Source organism: Alligator mississippiensis, chromosome 2 (genome assembly GCF_030867095.1).
Source record: "Alligator mississippiensis isolate rAllMis1 chromosome 2, rAllMis1, whole genome shotgun sequence".
Classification (NCBI taxonomy): domain Eukaryota; kingdom Metazoa; phylum Chordata; order Crocodylia; family Alligatoridae; genus Alligator; species Alligator mississippiensis.
Window position 1 is genome coordinate 232261640 of NC_081825.1, and position 23221 is coordinate 232284860.

General features: G+C 45.0%; 1 protein-coding gene and 1 long non-coding RNA gene across 8 annotated transcripts in view; one reads left to right on the top strand and one right to left on the bottom strand.

Annotated features, from left to right (window-relative positions):
* Positions 1–4529: 4529 nt before the first annotated feature.
* On the bottom strand, positions 4530–5481 carry LOC132248770 (uncharacterized). Its single transcript, XR_009460148.1, has 2 exons — positions 5387–5481; positions 4530–4871 (listed from the first exon to the last, which is right to left on the bottom strand). It is a non-coding gene; the product is annotated as an uncharacterized LOC132248770 (long non-coding RNA).
* Positions 5482–5493: 12 nt separating this feature from the next.
* EXD2 (exonuclease 3'-5' domain containing 2) overlaps positions 5494–23221 on the top strand; it is a 61199-nt gene continuing 43471 nt past the window's right edge. For 3 of the 7 annotated variants that reach the window (XM_019477053.2, XM_019477051.2, XM_006266443.4), the window contains exons 1-8: positions 5495–5587; positions 7597–7990; positions 9373–9629; positions 13130–13256; positions 14859–15184; positions 16889–16995; positions 17234–17369; positions 19619–19975. In XM_019477053.2, the coding sequence (XP_019332598.1) occupies positions 7655–7990; positions 9373–9629; positions 13130–13256; positions 14859–15184; positions 16889–16995; positions 17234–17369; positions 19619–19975 (1646 nt within the window). In that variant the 5' untranslated portion in view covers positions 5495–5587; positions 7597–7654. Of the gene's footprint in view, positions 5588–5665; positions 6098–6281; positions 7063–7596; positions 7991–9372; positions 9630–13129; positions 13257–14858; positions 15185–16888; positions 16996–17233; positions 17370–19618; positions 19976–23221 lie in introns of those variants that run through there. The other 4 variants (XR_009460147.1, XM_019477052.2, XM_059722900.1 and 1 more) reach the window with 4 other exon arrangements.

Consider the following 23221-nt stretch of genomic DNA (forward strand, 5'->3'; position numbering starts at 1 on the left):
AGCTTAGTAATTCTCAGTCTTTTTTAACTCAAGGTACCCATGGGCAGATCTAGCATTTGGAAAATGAGGGTGCAGATGGTAAGGTGCATCATCACTTGCAAAACAACACATATTTTTCTCCTGTTCATTTTAAAAATAAACTAGAAGCATTACTAATATGTTAGAAGCCTAGGGCCCTATTATCCAGTTTAAGATTTAAGCAAAAACATATATATGTACAACTTAATTGGAATGAGGTAAAAACAGTCTGCAGGGCTGTGAAATAGGAGCTTCATTACCAGGAGCAGTTTGTTAACAGACAGCAGAACTGCAGAACAAAGGATAGCTTAACTGGTGAAATACCAAGACCATTAACAAGAAGAGAGGGTTGTTAAAACCTGTGGAATGAAGAGTTTAGAAGAGATCAGGTAGATTATAATAAGCCATGAAGTCAAGTGACTCCCTCAACAGTGCCTGACTTGAAATGCTACAGCCACTACCAGACACTGGGTTTTAAACTTTGGGTGGAGCACGAGTCAAAGTGAGGATGCAAATGCAACTCCACGGATCCACCCCTGGAGGTACCCCACACTGGACTCAAAGTACCCTTTTTGAAATTTGTACATTGAATCAACCCAATTTCAAAAACGAATTTACAAGATTACAGTGTCTACTTTATCGGGCAGTGAGGGGTAGAGCCTGAGCTTATCTGTTTACCTCCTCATGCCTCCACTCCAGGCATCCTGGTTGAGAATCACTGGCCTAGCTAGTTATCTTCCATTCTGCATTTGTGTATTTGTTTTTTCTTCCCTTAGTGTAGCACTTTACTTTTATCATTTCTGAATTTAATCTTGTTGCCTACAGCCCAAGTCTCCAATTTTTCAGGATCATTTTGAATTCTAATCCTATTCTCCAAGGTGTTTACAGTCCTTCCCAGTTTTGGGTCATCTGCAAGCTTGATCAGGAAGTGCTCAGTTCCAGGATTCAAGTAATGTAATAAACATATTTAACAGCATCAGACCCGTGGCTTTTTGTGGTATGCAAATTTAGTCATTACAGTCTCTCCCTGAATCCATTTCATTAATAAAAATTTAAAAAAACACTAGACTCCAAATGGTTCTTTGGTTAAATCTGATATCTATTATTAGACCAACTCAAATAGTTGGAAAAATTCTTCTTTGCAAGCTTTTCAGTATAAATACCCCTCATCAGGCTGAGGAAGCATCTGCAGTTGGTGTGTGCTCTTCCTGGATGGAATGAATAGGAAAGCAGCCAGAGGCTGGTATACATGCAAGACAGGCAGTCAATGAAGAACACGGCTACAACCTCTACCCCTGGCCTCCAAATGGAACCTCTTGAACCTCACTTGATAATGGCATGTTGGACTGTGTCAAAAGCCATACTAAAATCCAGGTATCTTTTGTCCACTGAATTCCCATTACCTAATCTAGTTAACTTGTCCAAGCAAGGAATCAGATTGGTATGGCATGATTTGTTCTCAACAAATCCATATTGGCTGCTAGCAATTGCTCCATGTTGGAAAGGTAGCTACATTCTAACAGTGCATAAAGATGACACTGTGGGGTTCAAGTCTAGTTTATCAAAGGTTCTAACAGCACTCACATCATCATGACATCTGAGCACTTTCCAGAAATGCATTATAAAAATAGTGTGACTAGCATTTGTCCATGTTCAGTGGGTGTGTTTTTTGTTTGTTTGGGGTTTTTTGGGGATACTGCATGTCATTTACCCAGTTTAGTAGCTCAAATATTTTCTAATGATTTATGAGCAGGAAAGTACCTAGTTGAACTTTTAGCACCCAGGATTAGGTTCCAGAATTTGCCATTAAAAAAAAAAAGTTCTTCAAGCTGTCACTTGAGCAAATGCAATCTTCAGTAGTTGCCGGGAGCAGGTAGAGGGACAACACTAAATATAGATGTTCATTCTCGTTCCCTTTTCCTCCAAGTTTTTCTTCAGAGAAGAACCTAATTTTAAAGGACTGGCCCTAATTGCACTTGATGTCAATGGAAGTTTTATCTTTGACTTCAAAGAGTGCAGGTCCTAAATGCTGAAAGATTTTGTGTTTGAAATAATTGTTCCTGGAAGTTTACAGACAGCACTTTAAGCCTCATCATCACAAGTTATTTTCTACAGTGCATCTCTCCAAATGTTTATTATGCAGCCTTAAGTATTTGAAGGATCACATTTGAATATATTTAAGGGTATTTCTATAGCTGCAAAAGCAGCTAGCTGAATGTACTGTCAACAGTATTCAAAATATAATTGGTAGCACTTTTGTATTACCCCTAAACAACTGTGAGTTTTATCAGCCCCATAACCTGGGAGCTCATCTTAGTCCCTATAACTCTTGACAATGTCCTCATCCATTTACTCTTTTCTCCACACAAGGCAAAACATTCCCTTACCATTCTGAGTTCTTTCCATCCTGATACTTGAATAGCTTGTCCATACTCTTCCATGTTCTGCCCAAAAACCAAGCCCCACCAAAATGCCTTTTACAATAAATGATTCAAAGAGGTTTGTCTGCTGAGCTATTAGCAGGAAGGTTGTGAGTTCAAGCCTGGGTGCAGGCCCAGTGGCTCACCTGGGTAACATGAGCACAAGAAACTCATTTTTGCCCAGAGAAGTGGTGGAAGCTTTCTCCCTGGGGGTTTTCAAAACCTGGCTAGACAAAGCTTTGGCTGGAAGGATCTAGTTGGGGCCGGTCCTGCTTTGAGCAGGCAGTTGTACTAGACTGCCTGAAATCCCTTCCAACCCTAACTTTCTATGATTCTAAGTCTGATCATGAGTACTCCGCTGGGGTCCTCAGGCTTAGCTTCTCTCTGGGTGCAGTTTAGATGTTTTGTGAGGCTCACCTGGGCATACCTCCCACAAGGTGGGACTTGGATGCCCCTTTGGTCTCAGTGCTAAAAACTGTTTTGTTTTGTATCATAGGCTGGATGGGTAGAGAGGAAAAGAGGTTTTCCCCAAAGACCTACTGTCACTCAGGGTGCATTGTGAGGTTTTCATGGAATGACTGTCTTTCTCTTCATACAAACATAATCATGTAGTTAACTTATTGCTGTTTCAGTAGTACTCACTGAGGTATATGGGCAGTTATCCTTCAAGCTCAAAACAGTCAACCAGTTAAACGGTTGAATTCTATTTGAGCTCCTCTTGTCCCTGCAAAACCCTTACAGGGACAAGCCTCTTGTCCCATGTTAAGTACCTGTGAAGAATGAATATTTTGCCTTGGAGCAATTGTAGCTAATTGCAGTTCATTGCCATTTAAGCCTTATGTGTAAATGAGTGTCCCACACTTCTTTTGATGCAGTCAAATCTCAGATTAATCAGCTGTGGATGAAACCAGTTGTCTGTTTTTAGCCTCAGATTCTCTGCGAACTCAGGCAGTTATCACTGCAGCTCCCATTTTGACTTAAAAGGCGAGTGATAATTATTTGAAAAAAGATTTTGGCCTGCTGATGGTATGCAGAATCACATCCTCCACACAATGTGTATTCTAGTTATCAATGGGGCAAGGGGGATTATATCAAGTGGTCTACTCCTTGCCTGCTACCAGCCCTTCAAACCTCTAGACTCAAGCCTCTTTTTTTTTATTCTGAAGTACTGCTTTTTTTTTGTTCTTTTCCCTTGAGCATGGAGTGATGTATTCTAGCCTCCTCCATGTTGAGAGCTGAGCCAACATGATTGTAAAAAAGTGGGATTTTGGCTGAAATCCCTCCAGAGATCTTAAATCTGACTATTGAGATAAAGAAAAGTATTTTCCTAACTAGGCAGCTGTACACCTTACACACAAGTCCTAGTTAAATGCTGATACAGTTGCCACATAAATAAGGATAAGCCAGCAGTTGAGTTGTACATACTTGGCTACCTTCTTGTCTTCTGCAGTGTTCCTGTCAGACATTTGGAGCTTGTGTTTTTGTCAGAATGCACACGTGCATCAGTTGCTTTAACTTGCTTAAGTATGAAGGTTAATTTATTGTGTGGGTGGAAAGATGAATACCAGATTTGGTGTGGACACAGGTAAAGGATAAAGGTGCTTATGCAAAAATAACTATTCCTATAAGGGAAGGGAAATACTTTTATCCAGATATAATGGAAATAAAGGCATGCATTTCTTTTTACTCTGCTATAACTGCAGACGTGTTAGGGGTTGAACCAGTAGAACTATACCCAGCACACAGGCTAAACTCCATAGCACAGGGTCCAGCCTGCACACCAGACCAGCTTTGCATGTTGCATACAGTATGTAGAGTCAGTCTGAGATTCACAGGCCAAATCTGGCCTGCAGGCCATACATTTGACACCCATGTACTTTATACCATCTTCTTATCCTCATGCCTAGAGTCTCGAGTTTCTTCTGTCTAGCCAGGCATAGATAGGGAATCTGGAAGCATTTCACAGGAAGTTGCTATAGGCTCAGGATTTAACCATGTCTCCTCACCATCTACCTCAAACTTCTGTCACCCATACTTCTTCCCCTTACTTCCCAATAGTGTTGGTACCAACACATGCCACAGCCAGACTGCTCCCACACACCAACCAAGTTTATAATTAAGAGATTTCCTACAAGGGCTTTCCCTTCTCATGTCCACCACATTCCCAGCCAGCGACATGTCCAGCGATTATCTCCCTGAATTACTAAGTCTTGTCTCCATTTCACAGGGAGACTCAGTCTCAGTGCCCAAAGGGTGATTGGTATGGTCTTCTTCAGCAGGTGGATCCCTCTCCTCCCCCTAAGCCTCCTCCCTCAAGAGTGGGACATCTCCACTGCAGGATCAGGTGGCCAGTTCCCAGATGGAGCCGTTCCACACAGATCCCTCCAGTCTCCACCATCTCTTGCATTTTCTGCTCCACCTTCTAAGCAGCTCCTGGCAGGAGAAAGAGGAGGACACAGGTGCAGGCAGGAGGGTGCAATTATTTGAGTCACTCAAAAGCCCTGCAGCTTCCTCCCTTGACCCAGGGAAGCAGGACTTGAGCAGACACTTTGCAGGGCTGCTAGAACCATCTGCTCTTTTCACCCTGGGCACAGGAAGGATTTCATAGACATTAGGGCTGGAAGGGACCTCGGAAAATGGAGTCCAGCCCCCTGCCCCAGGGGCAGGAAGTCAGCTGGGGTCATAGGATCCCAGCAAGATAAACAACCAAATTTCTCTTGAAGGCATTCAAAGTAGGTGCTTGAACCACCTCCTGTGGCAGGCTATTCCAGACCTTGGGGACTCGGACCATGATGATGGCCCACTTGTACCGAAGCTGCCAGGCCCCTGACTCACTAGTGCCTCCAGCCTAGCAGGGGGCCCATCCCTGCTCACCAGCCCATGCAACTGAGTCACACGGAGCAAAGGTGCATTGGGGCCCGGGGAGCATACCGCGCAAGCCGCTGTACCTAGAGAAACCCGGTCCAAGCCCCTGCGCCAGAGGCGATTTCCGTACAACATGGCGGCGCCCAGAGGCAGAACCCGGAGAACTCCTTCCCCTGAGAACCCCCCGGCGACCGGAAGTGTCCTTCAGATCGGCAGTTCCGGGTGGGTGCGGCGGCCGCAGCTCAGAGAGTTCCGGATGGTGGATGCTGCCGCCTTCCGGGCAGGTGAGGGGCGCGATGGGGATGGGGCTGGGGTTGGGCAATCCCCCGGCTGCATGGCTTGGCTCGGCCTGTCCCGCATTCACGTGCCAGAGCCCCCGGGCTCCACCTGCCCGTGTCTGGCTCGGGCTAAGCCGCCGCGGGTCCAGGAGCGGGGGCAGAGGACTGGCGCTGCGGGGAGTCGCGGGCTGCGGCCCGATCCTGATCCCGCGAGAAGGCCCGGGGGGTGGGGCGGGCAGCACCCGCCGATGTCGCCCTTTAAAAATCTGTGGACGCGAGCCGGCTCCGCACGGGCCTAGCCGCCTGCTCGGCCTAGGGGCTTAGTCTGCAGCAGGGGCGGAAGGGAGGGGCGCTGTGCCCCTACCACTGCACCCCCTTGCGTCCAGGGCAGAAGAAACCCGAAGCAGGGCCCGGCACCAGGGACGAGGGCCATGTTGCTCGGGTGCAGCCAGCGCCCGAGCTCCGGGGGAGCACGGCGTGGGGGCTGAGCCCCCCGGCAGAGACAAGAGTCCCCCTGTAAGATTTGGATAGTGTAACCTGGAGGGGGGTGTTGTAGCCGTGTTGGTCTAAAGGCAAAGGCAGGCAGGATTATTTGGGTAGATATGATATTTTGTATTAGTAGGGGAGGGGGGGAGGGAGTTCTTTGCAAGCTTTCGGATGTAATCACTCTTCAATGCGAAGGTGATTGGACACAAAAACTTGCCAAGAACTTTTTTCCAACTACTCAGTTGGTCTAGTAAAAAGTGTCATGTCTACCCAAAGAACCTGGGGGACTTGTTAATCAATGGACCAGTTTAACTTGGTGTTAAGTCCCCCCACCCCAAGAGCTGAAGTGTTATTTGCACCTTGGTTACAACTGAAGCAAAACCAAATACAGCTTCACTAGGATGAGTTAAAACTGTTGAACTAGGAGCCAGGTTACTAGGAGCAGCTGGCAGGCAGCAACGAACGCAGCAGCAGAAAGGCCGGATTGCTGAACAGAGCATCAAGGCCATTTGAGAAAAAAAAAAGGGGGGGAGCGTAGATCATAAACGCCCCTGAAATGGAGAGTTCAGGAGTGATGATTCCCCTCTACTCTGCTCTAGCACAGTCCTGTGTTCAGTTTTGGGTCTCCTGCTGCAGAAAGGATGAGGGTAAACTGGAGAGAGGCTAGCGGAGTGTAGTGAAAATGGTTCAAGGTCTGGGGAACAGGTCTTGTGGGGAGAAGCTGAGGGAACTGAACTTATTCAGTCTGGAGAAGAGAAGACTGAGGGGGGATTTAATAAGAGCCTTCAACTGTCTGAAGGTTTGTTGCAAGGAGGGTGGAGCTAAACTGTTCTCTGTGGTGACAGATGACAGAACAAGGAGCAATGGTCTCCAGTTGCAGCAGGGGAAGTTCAGGTTAGATATGAGGGAAAACTCATGAGGAGTGTAGTGCAGCACTGGAATAGGTTACCCAGAGAGGCTGTGGAGTTTCCATCTTGGAGGCTTTTAAGACCAAGGTAGACAAAGCCTTGTCTGGGATGATGTATTTGGGGGTGGCCCTGTTTTGATCAGGGGTTTGGCTTAGATGACCTCCTGAGGTCCCTTCCAACCTTAATATGATTCTGTGATCAGGTGGATCATAATGAGCCATGAAGTCCATACATTCCCTCAGCACTGCCTGATTAGAAATGCCACTGTCACTGCCTGGCAGTTTGATTCCTACTCCACCCAAAGTTTAAAACAAAGTGGGGGTGCAACTGAACCACTGTATCCTTCATGGATTCACCCCGGTTCTGGACAGACACCAGGTTAATGGGAAGCCAGCGTCTGCTTCCACTGGGTGACTTGATGTGCAGTGGCTGTTCTTGGCATTCCTTCTGGTCCCTGTTGGGCTTTCCCCAAATGAAGCTCAGTGCCTTTTAAAAAGCCCTCCTTCATTTTTATGGTCCCAAGTTCCTGGTAGGACTCTAGCTATGATGTCGTTTTATGCTTTGTAAACCTTGTAACTAAGCTATGTTTAACTACCATGCCTCCTCCTTTTTCTTTTGCAGGCTGTGATAAAAATCCTGTGATGCTGTTCTGAGTGGGTGAAGCAGACGGGGATGAAAAATGCCCAGACAGACAGCAGTGACGATCACAGCTGCCGCCTTGTTGGGTATTGCAGCAGGGGGGCTGATTTTGTGGGGGGTCATTCGGCGTCGGAAAGAAAGGACCCACTGCGTTAGTAAACAAGAAGGATCTGCAAGAGAGCCAGGAGATAAGGAACTGACACCAGTGGAAGAAAAGGAGCTGCTTCCCTTCAGCTATCCTGCCATTTCTTGGGTGGAAAAGTTCCTGGAAGCAGAAGTTGTGATCGTTTCGGAGCCAGCAGAGTGGGATGGTGTGGAACCATTGCTGAAGAAGGAGCTGGAGAGGTGGCCAGTGCTTGGGGTTGACTGTGAGTGGGTGAGTGATAAAGGAAAGCTGTCTCTTTCTGCCTAATAAAGCAGAGATGGATTGGATGAAGCCTGGCACCTGATCAAAGTCACCTGCTTGTTGGAATAGACACAGCAGCAACTGGACTCTTGAAACTGCCAAATTCATGATGGATCAATATTTATTTATTTATTAATTTATTTAAAAATTTATGATTATTTTTGTACTGTACTTGAAATTGAAATTGGCTCACCATCGATTTGGAATTATTGGTTCAGCTGTTTGTTAGACTTCAGGGATGAATCTAACTGGTTCTGCTGGAGGAATTAGAACTGTGGCTAAGCATTATATCATGTACTTGTATGCTGTTTCTTTCAAGGTGCATCATTGGAATGATATTGGGCCTCACTGAGTTAACTTATTGTTAATTACTCATAACTCTTAAAATAAGGGGATGCTTTAAAAGTAGTTAAGGAGGGAAAACTGTACCTAATATAAAATATTGCCTCTCTCAGGAGGGGAAATTCCCCTACAAGCTTCACAGCAAGTTTTCGAATGGAATGAAGAATAGTTCACATGACAAAGTTCTGCTGGCAGAGCTATGCCTACTAGTGATGTGTAAAAATCATACCCCATAGTGGATGAAACTCTGTCATTCAGGGGAATTGGAAAGCTTTGGTGATATTATGGCTCTGCCTGCTCTCAAGCTACATTCACACCAGGGGCCTGGCCACTGATTATAGTGGCAGCAGCCCTGTAGACAGAGCCTGATTCAGAGGTAGACTTCTGGCTGGACTTCTCTTGCATACATAAGGGAAAGGCACTTAACAAGTAATGCAGGCTGTGAAATAGTCATCCAAGAAAAGTGATTGAAGTGGCTGAAGCAATGCAACTTCTTATTGGACCAGAAAATGCTCTAGGGAATGCATTGTTCAGTGTAATGCTACAGTGGTGTGACAAGGTTTGGACTGAATTGGGTGACATCAGGGCTTTCCCATCTTTAATGTCTGTCTGTGCTTGTACGTGAGCGTGAAGGCTGCTCCGACGTGCTGTAATTACAGTGTGTCAGAGCAGACTTGCTTAACTGACTCTGCTAGAGCATAATTACCATGCTTCAGAGCCTCCCATATCTTGTGTATCAGTGTCCCTGCACTTCAAAATGGCAGCAGGGGTGCTTGAACTAAAGCTCATTGTACAAGCTTTAGTTCAAATGCTCCCATGGCCATTTTGAAGCGTGGGGATGCTGATGCATGAGATACTGCAGCGCTTTAATTAGAGTGGTTCTTGGAGCTGCTGTGATTAAAGTGCCCCCCACTCCACCCCTGGAGCATGTCTAAAAGTGCCCTATGGTTCTGTTCTGGTTTGTTCCAGGCCTGGATACTAGTACTCAACCCCAACTCCTTGTGTTCCAGGTGTCAGTGGAAGGAAAGGCCAATCCCGTATCCCTTTTACAGATGGCTTCCTCCAGCGGCCTTTGCGTTCTCGTTCGTTTGTCCAGGCTCGTCAACAGTGGACGGACTATCCCAAAGACTTTACTGGACATCTTGGCAGATAGCGCCATATTAAAAGTAGGAGTGGGGTGCTGGGAGGATGCCTGCAAGCTACTTCAGGACTACGGCCTTGCAGTCAAAGGGAGCGTGGATCTCCGTTACCTAGCCATGCGACAGAGGTGTGTACCCATTCACAGGAGCAACCTGCTTGTGTCGTACAACTTGAGTTAGAAATGGTAAAAATGACTTTATTTTGATGAAGGATGCCACATGGGCAGGTCTGAAGTCCTTGGTGCTTCCCCAGCACAGTTAACAGTGTGGGTAGCAACCATGCAAGTTCCCCTCTAGGTGTCCTTGCAGTGTCTCATACCTGACCTGGGGAACCAGCTGTACCAGTGAGAGAGAAGTAGAGTCCCTGTAGCCTATTCAGGTTGGGTATGCATTTCAAAGTTATGCTGACTAGGAACTGAAAAAAAAAAAAAAGAGATCACTCCTCTAATTAACATAGCTATGCTGACAAAAGAAGGCTGTTGCTGACTTGGCTAATGTCATTCAGAGAGACAGGGTAGTGATGGCACCAGGAAAAAAATTCTGCCCCATACACCTTATGTACTCTAGGGAACTCTATGCTGGCATAGTTATAGCAACGGAATAATGTAGACAAGTCCTGGGTCCTTGTCTTCTCTGCTGAGGTTGTCAGTAGTTAGTATCAATTATAGTGATTGTTTTTGTAACTAGCTCCTAGGATCTCAGTGAATGCTGCCATCTACTTTGTTCAGGGGCTCACAATATCAGTTTAACTCAGAATTGAATTGCAAGATCACAAAGACCTAATAAGAGGTAGAAGGGAAAGCTCATCTGGTCTCTCTGAACAAAGGGTTGGACTGAACTGGTTTCTTTTCACCTATCAGTGTGCACTACTTACTTTTGTCCTCTGAGGCAGAATCTTTCAGTCTGTGGAGCCATTTTAAGTGTTTATGGGCTCCAAAGACTGTGGAGAATGCTGCTTCTGTTACTACCAGCTGAAAAGCCTTCCAGTATTGGTGCATTATCATCTAGCATCCAAGGCTTGAAATGGTGCTGGTGACAGCTTTATCTTCCATATAATCCCAGGTGCAAGGGTGCTAAATGGCAACTGTGCTGTTCTTTTATCCATACATTAGCAATGAAGAGAGTTGGACAGCTGATGCTGGGTTTCCGTCTCCTCAAGCTAAAACAGTGGTTTTCAACCTTTTCACAGTCAAGGCACCCCTCAGAAAATGCCTGCTAAGATTTCAGATTATTTATTTATTTATTTTGCTTTTTGGCTGTGGGAAAATAATACAGGAGTTCTGGACTTAACCTGGACAGGTTACAGAGGTGGGCTAACAAAAATAGGATGGGTTTCAATACTGACAAGTGCAGGGTGCTGCACTTGGGCAGTGGGAACCAGCAGCACACTTATAAGCTGGGAAACTCCCTTCTTGACAGCACGGAGGCAGAAGGGGATCTTGGAGTCATTATTGACTCCAAGATGAACATGGGCTGACAATGCGAGGTCACGGTCGGCAGGGCTAACCGAACCTTATCGTGCATCCACAGGTGCATCTCAAGTAGGGCCAAGGAGGTGATCCTCCCCCTCTACGTGACACTGGTCAGGCTACAGCTGGAGTACTGTGTCCAGTTCTGGGCACCCCACTTCAGGAGGGATGTGGACAACATTGAGAGGGTCCAGAGGAGGGCCACCCGCATGATCCGGGGACAGCAGAGCAGACCCTACAATGAGAGGCTATGGGACCTGAACCTGTTCAGCCTTCACAAGAGAAGGCTGAGGGGTGACCTTGTGACCGTCTATAAACTCACTAGGGGGGACCAGAAGCGTTTGGGGGAGACCTTGTTTCCCTTAGCGCCCCCTGGGATAACAAGGAATAACAGCCATAAGTTGTTGGAGAGTAGGTTTAGATTAGACATCCGTAAGAACTACTTCACAGTTAGGGTGGCTAGGATCTGGAACCAACTTCCAAGGGAAGTGGTACTGGCTCCTACCCTTGGAGTCTTTGAGAAGAGTCTTGAAGCCTACCTGGCTGGGGTCTTTTGAGCCGAGTTTTCCTCCTGCCCAGGCAGGGGGTCGGACTTGAAGATCTACAAGGTCCCTTCTGACCCTACTTCTATGACTCTGATTCTATTGCAGAAAATTCAGAAATATCACAATGGGTCAGAATGTTTTGACACTATGCATTTCTGTTTGAAATCTCTGGGTTTATCTTGTGAATCATGTTTGCACACACAACTATGCTAATAATGCTATGCATCTTGTAGCGCCTGGGTTGAGAATCGCCGAGTTAAGTATTTGGCTTTGACCTAAAATACCTCTCTTGCTCCTGTCCAGTCTTAAAGATAAGTAGAGTGGGGCCATATCGTAGATAATGGATAATGTTCAACAATCAAGTAAAGGTACATGTGCACATTCATTTTGTGTTTTGTAATTTTGGTTTTGCATACAAATTAGGAGCATCATTTGGCCACCTTGCAGGACAACAATAGAGGCTGCTTCGGGTGTCATAAAGTTGGATTATTACAAGTCCAAATCCTATGGTTTAGACAGGTAGGGTGCTTGCCATGTAATAGGTACCAGTACACCACAGTCTAGTGCTTATATTATGCAAAACAGCTTCAAGAGGAGAGGTTTGAGATCTATTGCTCCAAAATGTATAAGTAAACTAAGGGAGCATGAGTAGAGGTGCACGGATACATCAGTCTGATATCAGATCAACACCAATACAAAGAAAATTAACTGTATTGGAAATTGGCCTGATTTGGCCGATAAATGCCCATGCAGCTGCAGCGCAGCATGCAGGCAGCTTGAAGAGCTGTGTGCAGCTGGTAAGTCTGCTGTGGAGAGGGAGGAGGGAAGGGGTGTGGGGGGGGGTAGATCAATGTCCCCTGCAGTGAGGGAGGGAGTGGGGCAGGGGCTGGGGCTGGGGCTGTGCTCCGGAGGTGGCAGTGGCACTGGGAGGGAGGTTATGGGGGAGGCTGCTGCCACCCCAAATTTTGCTGTAGACCCCCCATAGCTGCTGCCCACCCTGAGTGCAGCCCTGGCCCACCCCCCATTTCCCACCATGTGCCAGGAAGAGCTCAGTGCAGCCCTGGCCCTAGCGCACAGCTGTAGCCCACCCTGCCTGTACCCCGCACAGATCTGGGGGCACATGTCTTGCCCTGTGCCCTCCCAGGGTACACGCAGCAGCAGGAGCCGCACCCCCTCCCCACAACCCCCGGACAAGCTGCGGCTCCATCCTACCCTGGCTGGGCAGCACCAGCCTCAGCCCCTGCCACTGCCCCACTCTCCCTCACTATGGGGGGCGTTGATCTGCGCCCCTCCATCCTTTCCACCACAACAGACTTACCAGCTGGATGCAGCTGTATCAGAAATCAGATCAGTATCAGCTGATATGCCTCCTTAAAAATCATCTATCTGTATCGGCCCCCCAAATCTCTATCAGTGCACCCCTAAGCAAAAGCCATGCTAGCTTGGAAAATACAGTTAATTAGAAAGTGAGCAGGTGTCTTGTTGCTAGTGGTCCCCAACATGGACCTCATCTCATTTTTTATTGTTCACCGTGTTTGAACAGAATCCGGACAGATGGGAAGTTCTGGTTTGCTTTGATGGCTGTCTGTTTACTCTTTTGTTATTAAACCGAAGGAAGGATCTGCTCCAGAATGGGCTCAGCCTCAAGTCTCTGTGCGAGAATGTCCTGAACTGCCCCCTTGACAAGTCTCCAAGCCTGCGCTGCAGCAACTGGGAGGTGGAAGAACTGACTCAGGACCAGGTGTGTCTTCTGATTAGTCTTCCTCATAAAAATGCTACATACAATGTTGTAATCAAAGCCTCTAGTTGGACTTGGGAAATGTGAGGTCAGTTCCCAGCTCTGCCACCAACACAGTCTGTGACTTATATCTCATATCCCTCTTTCCTTCTCTGTACTGCTACTTTCCTCTCTTTCGATAGGGCTGATTTCCTGTCTCCTAGAGTGGGGGACCAGAATTCAAGGTTTAATGCCTGAAAATCACTAATGCCTCTTCCAATGCCTTTTTCAATGCCAGCAGTGGCTGAAGTGCCAAGTGTTAATTTATTTCAAAGGAAGCTCCAGAAACTGGTAACTGCTAATCTGCAAGGGTTTTGTGTTCTGTGCATCTCATGGCGCTCAGCACTCTGGCTCTGAAAGAGCTGAGCACTCTTGCTTTGATCCAGCCATGCATGTGAGGATTTGAATGTGACTTCTTGTGCTTGAAGTTAAGCATAAGCTTGAATGCTTTGCTTAGACATAGACAGACAAGGTTCTTTGGGTAGATGTGATACCTCTTATTAGACCAAGTAAATAGTTGGAAAAAAGTGTCTTTGCAAGCTTTTGTGCACAAACACCCTTCTTCAGGTACAGGGTGAGTTTGCTGGTGTAATGTGTGCTCTCCTGGGTAGAATAGAAGCCAAGATGCAAAATGCATATTCTACCCACTAAACTCTCCCTATGCCTGAAGAAGGGTATGTGTGCCCAAAAGCTTGCAAAGAACAATTTTTCCAACTATTTACTTGGTCTAATAAAAGATATCATATCATGTGTACCAAAAGAACCTTGCCTGCCTGTGTCCTTAGACCAGGCCAGCTACAGCCAACAAGCTGAAAGCATGGAAGATATTGAATTTTGCTTAAACATTTCATAGCTGTGGTCTGGTTCTAGGATAGTGCCCCTGATGAGCAGATTATTATTCAGCTCCTTGAGAGAAGGGAGCTAACTACATAAAGCTCTGGGTATGCCTTTTGAACACAGCCTGTCAGTAAGTTTCTTTGGTGTGCAGAAGTCTACTGTGTGTGGGTGTACGTGTGTGGGTGTGAAAATCTTTCAGGAACCCCACTTGCCTCTTCACTCATCTTCTTTGAAATTATACTATAAACAGCTTGAATGTCAATGGTAGAGTTGGGGTGATGTTGCAGCCATGATGGTCCAGGAAAAATGTGAGGGATGAGGATTTTTGTGGGGATTACCTTTTATTGGACCTACTGTATAGCTGGGAGGAATATCTTGTGGGTCCAATAAAAGGTATCCGAAAAAATCGTTGCTTCTAGAATGTCAGAGACCACTAGGGGGAGGCACAGGATAAATATCTATACAGTAGGTTGCTATACTGGCATCAGGTTGTGTAACGAAAGGGAGGCCAGGGACTGTTGTTATAAGTAGGAAGTATTACTATTGTAAGCCCCTCACTTTGCTGCTCAGTGTAAGCGTCTAAGCAGAACAAAGGCTGTTTTTGGCTTTACTACAAATGTTTTTAAAGATTCACTGTTTGGGTGAAACTTGACTCCAGTCCACACACGGTGTTTGGCTTGTTGCTGTCTGCTGAACAATAATGTTGTGCTCTTGCTGCTCCCCTACCAGATCATGTATGCTGCCAAAGATGCCCAGGTCTCAGTAGCTCTGTTTCTCCATCTTCTGGGATGTTCCCTCCTCCCTGCTACATTTGAAGGTCAAAATGCCATCACTGCATGGGAGAAGGTGGTGGGTAAGTGCCAGGGATTGATGGACGTCCCATTCAGAGGAAGAAGCAGTAGCAGCCTAGGAGATGATGGGAATGGAGAGGCAGACTCCCAGCAGAAACCAAGGAATCGGAAACTTGCAGCCAATGGCCAGTCCATGGTCAATCAGCAAGGGAAAGACCCTCGGAAACAAAAGCGGAAGCCCCTGGGTGTGGGATATTCTGCAAGGTAATTGCATGAGCATTTTTATATATATGCGCACCTCTAGTTGTGTTTGCAGGAAGAGGATTTTTGATGGATGCCTGTAGCCCAAGTATGTCAAACTTATCTGGCCCCACTGGTCAAATGAGTGATGCAAGGCTGGTCTGCGGCCTGGATCAGCCCAGCAAGCCCATGAATCCCAGACTCCCTTCCCTTCACCCCATGTGCTGGATCCAGTGCCTGTGGCACCCACTCCAAGATCCATGTTGCATGGAAAACCCTCAGTAGTTAGGTCAGGACTGCATCGCATGTGGTGCCTGCTCCAGCAATGCAGTCCTGGTTCTGGACCAATTGGAGCAGGTGCTATGCATAGTGAGTCTGGGAGCATCCAAGACAGGAACCACATGTGACATGGTTCCCAGAGTGTCCAGAATGGGCACTGTGTGGAGACAGAACATCAAACCTCAACTACCATCCAAGGTCTCAGTTATTTTGTAGCAGTGGAGTCTGCATGTCCATGTCCAGTTATTTTACTTATTTGTTTTATTTAAATTTAAATAAAATACAATGTATTTAAATTAAATAAATAAAAGCAAATCAGGTTAAATCTTAATCTGATCCCAGCATGGGGAGACATGGTACTGATTTTAGGTTTTATTTGGGTATGTCAGATTTTATGCATGCAAACATGGGAAGTTAAACATTTTCAGTCACAGATGCAGCCAGATGAAAAGTAGATGTTTCACTGTTCACTTTCTCCTTTATGATCTTCCTTTAAGCTGGGAAGGAGCCAATTTAGTGGTGCCCATAATATTGGCTCCGTTAGTATTCTCTAACAACTACAACAGAAATCACCAAATTCTTTTGCATCATGCATTCTTTTTTTATGGTCACTTCATCATTTCAGAATCTATGTAGAGCAAGCTTCAAATAAATCAAGAAGGATCAGACCCCTAGGAAAAAGAGAATCCTTGCTATAACAGAATTTTGAGCAAATGGCAACACAGCTTCAGGTTTAGTGTGATTTTTTTTTTTTTTTTTTTTTTTTAAATGAAGAAACCCGTTTAATGAAAGACATTTAAAACTAGATGAGACAAAATGTTGGAGGGTATGCTGGAAGGGACTGCTGGGAGAATATACTAGAACAGGGCTGTCTAGCTGGTGGCCCATTGGTCACATCCAGTCTCTGAGGGGTTAACGTGACTGCTCACACTCCTAGTCCAGGCACTCTTGCCTTGCCACATGCAGCTTCTTTATTTATGAAAACAAATTCATATCAGAAACCCTTAACACATGAGCCCCAGTTCCAGTAGATCGCATGTCTTTGATGCACTTTAGCTTAGCCTTCCCTTTTATGTTCCAGTTTCCTGAGGTTTACTTATTTTTAATTTTGAAATGTGAGACTTGTTATTGGTAACTAAAGAAACAGAGTTGGAAGTCCCAGATCCTTTGGGTTTTGGCTGCTGTAAGGTAACTGGGAGCTCATATACCCTTCACAGCCAGCGGTTATTCTTTGGACAGTATTTTATTATCCTTGGCAATAGATGATTTTGCCCATACAGTGCCTAGCCCATAAGTACATGTTGCTAGTTGTATGGAGTGTTTTTATTACTGAGGGTATGCAGTTGACTTGAAGGAAGCTGACTGAATGCAGTGTGAAATACACGGTTACAGGAAGCTCCTTTTTGGGGTGCTTTTGCCTATTAATTGTTGACATTGACCATTTCACAGAAAATCTCCCTTGTATGACAACTGCTTTCTGCATGCGCCAGACGGACAGCCTCTGTGCACTTGCGATCGCAAGAAGGCCCAGTGGTACCTGGACAAGGGCATTGGAGGTACGTATGACAGGCCACATATCAGCCTGCATCTGTGAAAGATTTCCACTTTGCCAAGATAGTTAGCTGAGAGATTAAACCTTTAAGTTGGGGTTCAAATGTTGATATCTAGTTATTGGAGATGCTGGGAGAAGGGTTAAACAGGATGTGCCCTCTCACCTACATGTTAACAATCTAGCTCCCACCCATAGTTTTTCTTCAGCTGTCAAAGGCCTGCTTTTTTCTTCTACCCTTCCAGAGCTGGTGAGCATGGATCCGTTTGTAGTAAAGTTGCAGTTTGAGCCCTCAGGACGTCCCGAGTCCCAGGTTGATTATTACCTGACAGTCAAGGAGAATCTCTGTGTAGTCTGTGGCAAGAGAGAGTCCTACATCCGGTGAGTTGTGCCATGCAGGGAATAAGAATCCTTTCGGTAGAAGGAATCCCCCTGATCTAGCTTAGGTTCCTGTTTCTAGAGGCTAGTGTTTGTAGTTGTTGTATGTCATGTACAAAACAATCAGGCTTGTGGAAAACAGAAGGTTTGCCTCCTTGGTTTGCTGTAGCCATAAGAAAGCCATGTGATCATGCTGTGTGGCAAGTCTGACACCATACACATCAGCATTCTCTCCAGCAGAGGGCTATAACCAGAAACATACATGCTGTGGTCCAGCCTGGGAAAACCAGTGATGTACATTACAAGCATATCTTTTCTTTTAGTTTTTTGGGTTTTTTTTCCTTTTGTGAGAGTAACCCTACTCTATTTTTAAGCCTGTTAACACTTAAATAGCTCGTATGAGCTTGTAGTGGCTGGGTATGGGAGAAATGTGAGTTTTTATGACTGCTATTGTTTAGCTGAGGGCAGTATCTTCAAGGTTATCTGAACTGAACAGCTGGTCATCCATTTTATATTGGGACAGCTTTACTTATATTAAGAGAGGAATTAAAGCTTTGAAATGCTGAATATTTGAAGAATGTAACAAAAATGATGGGGAGAAGCTTAAAAAGTTCATGTGACAGTTTGGGGTCTCCAGGCTTAGATTCCTTCTGTTGGCAATGGGAAGGGTGCATCCTTGCTTTTGTTGTCTTTATGGGCAGAATGTTGAAAAATAGTTTTGTTTCTTATGGAGGCCTACATAGTCTCTCTGTCTTTCATAGTTTCCCAAGCAGGTGTTCTTATCCTTGCCAATCCCTTAGACAGGCAAAGCAGGAAAAAAGTACTGTTTCTTTCCACTTCAGCTCTTGTGTATAGGCTGCTGAAAATGAGCAGTCATCTAACTGAGTGTGCTCATTTGTAGTTGTGCAATTGCTTGTAACTTTCTAAAATTTGATTTTGTTCTGGAAGCCTCTGGGAAGACTGAGTAACATGCCAACCTTAAATAAATGTATTTAGCTGCATTGAATCTTGTTTTATTTTAGAATAAGCATGTGCATTTCATCTTAAAATCCTTAATCTGCTTTGAAAAGGTCCCCTGTAAAAACAGTAAGATGGGGTGCTTTTCTGATTGTCTCTCAACAGCTGCCAAAGCAAGCTTACCTAGGTTACAGAGGATGTTTTTACTCACAGCCCACCCTCCATATTGGGATCTGAAAGACAAGCAGGACTTCTCACTTGGGCTTCTCACATCCCCCATAGCAGGCATTCTTGGAAACTAGATGTTACTTTTAGCTACAACAGCTAGCTGCCTCTTTGCCTTATTTGTGGATACACAGTTGCATATGAGGGCAGGATTTAGTTTTGCATTTAAACTTTAAAGCCCCAGTCTTGCAAGCACCAAAGCCCCTGCTTATTTACACATACGTAGTCTCTTTGTTAATGAGGCTACTCCTGTGAGTTTAGATAAGTGCATATGCATTCATTTGGGAGATCTTGCTTGGGATTTCCATTAGGAATTTTGGTGGTGCACAATCCAGAATAGACTCTCATTTGCTCTCTCTATCTGTTTTGTCTCCATGGGGCTATCAGCAGTAGAAAGTGAAACATGCTTTTCTGTCACTGAAGTCATAAGTTTGGCCTTCAGATGCACACAGAAGTGATATAGTGCCATTTTTATTGATGCTTTTCTGGCTCCCCCCTTTTTTTAAAGGAATATCTATAAAGTTGTGAGGGATATTTTTTTTTTTTTTACCATTGCTTGTTCAAAAGGAACCTAAAAGATTGTCCACAAACTTTAAAAATACAGTTTGCTTCTGGGCTGACACCAAATATAGAAAGTCCCAATGCATGTGATGGTTTCCTTCATTAAAATTATAGAATCACAGAAAATTAGGATTGGAAGGGACCTCAGTAGGTCATCTAGTTCAACCCCCTGCTCAAAGCAGGACCATCCCCAACTAGATCATCCCAACCAAAGCTTTGTCTAGGTGGGTCTTAAAAACCTCCAAGGATGGAAATTCTACCACCTCTCTTCTCTGGGTTTTACTACCCTCCTAATGAGAGTTTTTCCTAATGTCTAACCTAAACTTCCCTGCAACTGCTGCAACTTGAGACCATTGCTCCTTGTCCTGTCATCTGCCATCACTGAAAGCAGTCTAGCTCCATTCTCTTTGTAACCACCCTTCAGATAATTGAATATCAATGTTTAATTTAGGAATTTACAGTAGATGGTGCCTGGAGCCTAGCTGAGAATGCTACTGTTTCCTTAATAGGAAAAACATTGTACCTCATGAGTACAGGAGACACTTCCCCATCCAAATGAAGGACCACAACTCCCATGATGTGCTGCTGCTTTGTACTTCTTGTCATGCCATCTCCAATTACTATGACAACCATCTCAAGCAGCAACTTGCAGAGGAGTTTGCAGCCCCCATTGGCTGTGAGGAAGGGGTACGCCTCTTGGAGGACCCCCACCGCCGTCAGGTTCGGTCTGGGGCCCGTGCCTTGCTGAACGCGGGCAGCCTGCCTGACTCCAGGAGGGAGGAGCTGCTGCAAGGAATCAAAGACTTTTTTGACAGAGAGACCATTACACCAGAGATGCTCCAGGAAGCAGCAGAACTGGAAACCAGGTACAACCAGAGCCCAGTAACGCAATGTAGTATTTTAGATACATGTGCATGTCTATGAATGCTTTAGGTTTAAATGTATGTAAGAAGGGGTATGTGCATTAGGGCATGTAGAGCCTCATATAATTAGTAGGACAGCACCAAAAGTCATAGGAACATTTACAGTGCTAAATAATAAGTATTCTGACTTTCTCCCTTCCCCCCCCACGCTTCCTCTACTCCCTGCAAAACACTTTTAAGAATACCCTTGGTTATCTTAATATCCCTTCAGCATCAGCCAACCTGTCAAAAGAACTGGTTTTACTGTTAGGCTAAAAGGCATCTCTGTTCAGGACTGGGAGGAACTGATGTATGCAGAAAGATTGAGCATTTAATTGGACAAGCATAAGCCTATTAAAATATGTGCATTTATGGTAAGGATGATTTTGGGCTCAGTATTTTTTGCGTGGAAAGGAAGAGAGAAGGTTCCAGCACTTTACCATGAGGGCATTGACATCCCTGGGCGCTGCCTGCTCTATTTTCTCACCCTGATGCCCTGTGAAATACAAGCCCTGCTTTAGCTCTCCCAGCTTCCATTCTCTTATTGCTAGTGCTGGTCCCATGACCTTCTGACTCCGGCTCTGCTGCTTCCTGCATTACAGGTGGTTTGGTAAGTTGGCTGCCAATATGAGGCAAGAGACAGGTCTGCAGCCTAACCTCTTATTGTTACATACCCCAAAGCACAAGTCATTATGCTTACTTCAGTATATGTCTCACTACTTGTGACTGCAGTACAGATTCTTATCTGGCAAGTTTTGTGGGTAAGGGGTTGACAGCCCACAGACTGACAGGTTGTCTTGGATCCTCTTAGTTCTCAGATTCCCTCCACCCTCTCCTCGTCCAGTCCATACCCCTTATTTATGCAAACATGTTCATGCTAGTAAACATCCTGGGTTCAATTTTTTTGTTTTTGTTTTACTGAGACTCTAGGAACAAGTTCTTCCATAGTCCTAGGAGGTGTTCATTAGCTGGGATTTGTATTCCTGTGAATTTTTACAGTTTTTGGAATTCTACTGTTTTCTTTTTCCTTCAGCCTTCTGGCATGTCTCTTACCATCATCCTGTTCTCCTTTCTTCTTATTTTGTGGTCTTCTTTGACAAGGCTGCCTTTTTTAAATGTGCCTTAGATAAGCTGTGAAAACAGGTATACCTGTTACAGTACTATTGCATCTGGTACATTTGGTTATGTCTATTGCTATTACTCATATCCTTAAGTGAAATGGTATTTATTTCAAGGCCTTCCTGCCAGGAAATAGCAAGCAAGATTTTCTCACTTAACTGGAATTGCAGATTTTGCCATTTTCCCGTTCTGCCTGATTTAAACATCCTGCTGATACGGCATATGTAATGCAAGATTCACATTGTACTTGGAGTTTTAACATGGCTTCAAGCCTACTGCTTAACTGCATTCCAGCAGCTTTTCCCAGACTCTTAAAAATAGCCCAAATTGATAATGTTCTTCAGGACTCAATGTAGAGAGAGTTTGGGGGGGGGGGGTCCCATGCACTGCTTTCCTTTCATCCTTTTCCACCCTTCCAGCTGAGGAGGGATGTAATTTAACTGGTCTTGAGCACTAAATTTTCCAAACATTCTTACCCAGCTTAGATCCTGTGTTTAGTTTTAACTTTCTTAAGTGTCCACACAGGGTGCTGGAAGGTTTAATGGTAATTAATAAACCTAATACAACTCTGGAGAGAAATGTATAATTCATTGTCTTTTTTTCTCATTCCATTGAAAACCAAGTTATGAGTATGAATGATTCAGCCCTTTCCATTCAGTTCTAACTGAACAGATTTTATATCTAAAAATGGAGGCATCAGGCAGCCTTGCTTGTTACTAGTCCACAGCTAAGTATCTGGTAGCATAGTATGGTCTACTGTGGGAAGGATTGCTAGACTGGCAAATTGGCTTTCAGCTTTGATTGCAAAAGTTCTAAAATTTATCAGCCCCAGGTTAGATTTTGTGTTGTGCTCTCCTCTTTCTGAAAGGATACTTTAATCCCCAAGGAAGCCAGACATGACAAAACAAGAACAAAGATGAATCACCCCCTGCTTAGTAGAATTATAAACTCTGTTTAATTGTCATACTGCAAACTTGGGACTTCCCAGCTCCACTTCTGCCAAGCAGTTACAATACCCTTGCAGTGTCCTTTGTTAGAATAAGGTGGGTAGACAGGTCTGCCACCGTTTTGCCTTTTCATCGGCAAAGCTGTATCAGTTTAAGGAGAAGTGGTAATACCATATTCCAGACGTCCTTTACCAGTCCAGGTGTCACCAATATCCTAGCAAACATTGGCACTGAAATTTCAAAACAATGGCTGTCTAAACTTAGGCTCCTAAATCCATATTAAGGCCATCTGTTCAAGTGCCTTATTTGGAAAACTGGGCTACACATTGGGCTGCCTAATTAAGGATATGGAATCCTAACTTCTTAAAGGAACCCATTTTCTTAAAATTCTGGTCATACGGTCATTACAGGGATGATTTCCTCAAGTATAGTTTACATATCCTTAATTAGGCACCCCAGTGAGTAGCCTGATTTTTCAAATTGGGCCTCTTTAGATGGTCCTTTTTCATATTTTTTACATGCTTCATGACATACCATGAAGGGCAAAAAGAGCCCTTCTCAGGTTGGTGGCTTTAGGACAATGGACCCTCCAGATGAATCTTGAAAAAGGTTAGTCCCCATCGTGCCCTTGCACTATTGTAGCTGTCCAGAGTGACGTTCATGATATTTTACGTTCTGCAATGAGCACTGGGTAAACTTAAAAACCTCACCTGGCCAGTACTCCATCTTTTTAAGTGACTGGAGATATAGGCCACATATAGTGTTTCCCTGTGTGAAGGCATGCATCTGGTCCACACTTCGAAGCTCTTTATTGCAGCTGTTGTGAAGCACTTCTGGAGGGTGGGGTCTGCCCTTTAACATCTTACATTGCCTCAATGAGTCAGTGTCCACAACCAAATGCGAGTCTTTTGGAGGTTAGAGTAGAAGCCCTGGAGTTCTGTTCCCAGTGCTGCCATCGCTTATTGCATGGCTTTTTGATAAGCCACTTCACTAGCTTGAGCTTCACATCTGTCATTGGCACAATGGGGATGGTATTTCACTGTGGCTACCAATGCTTCTAAGGAGTTGCAGATGTGCCCAGTTCTCTCTACAGAGTGTAGTGGAGCTGTGCAGGGAAGGGAAATGCCTACAGGGATGCTGCGGT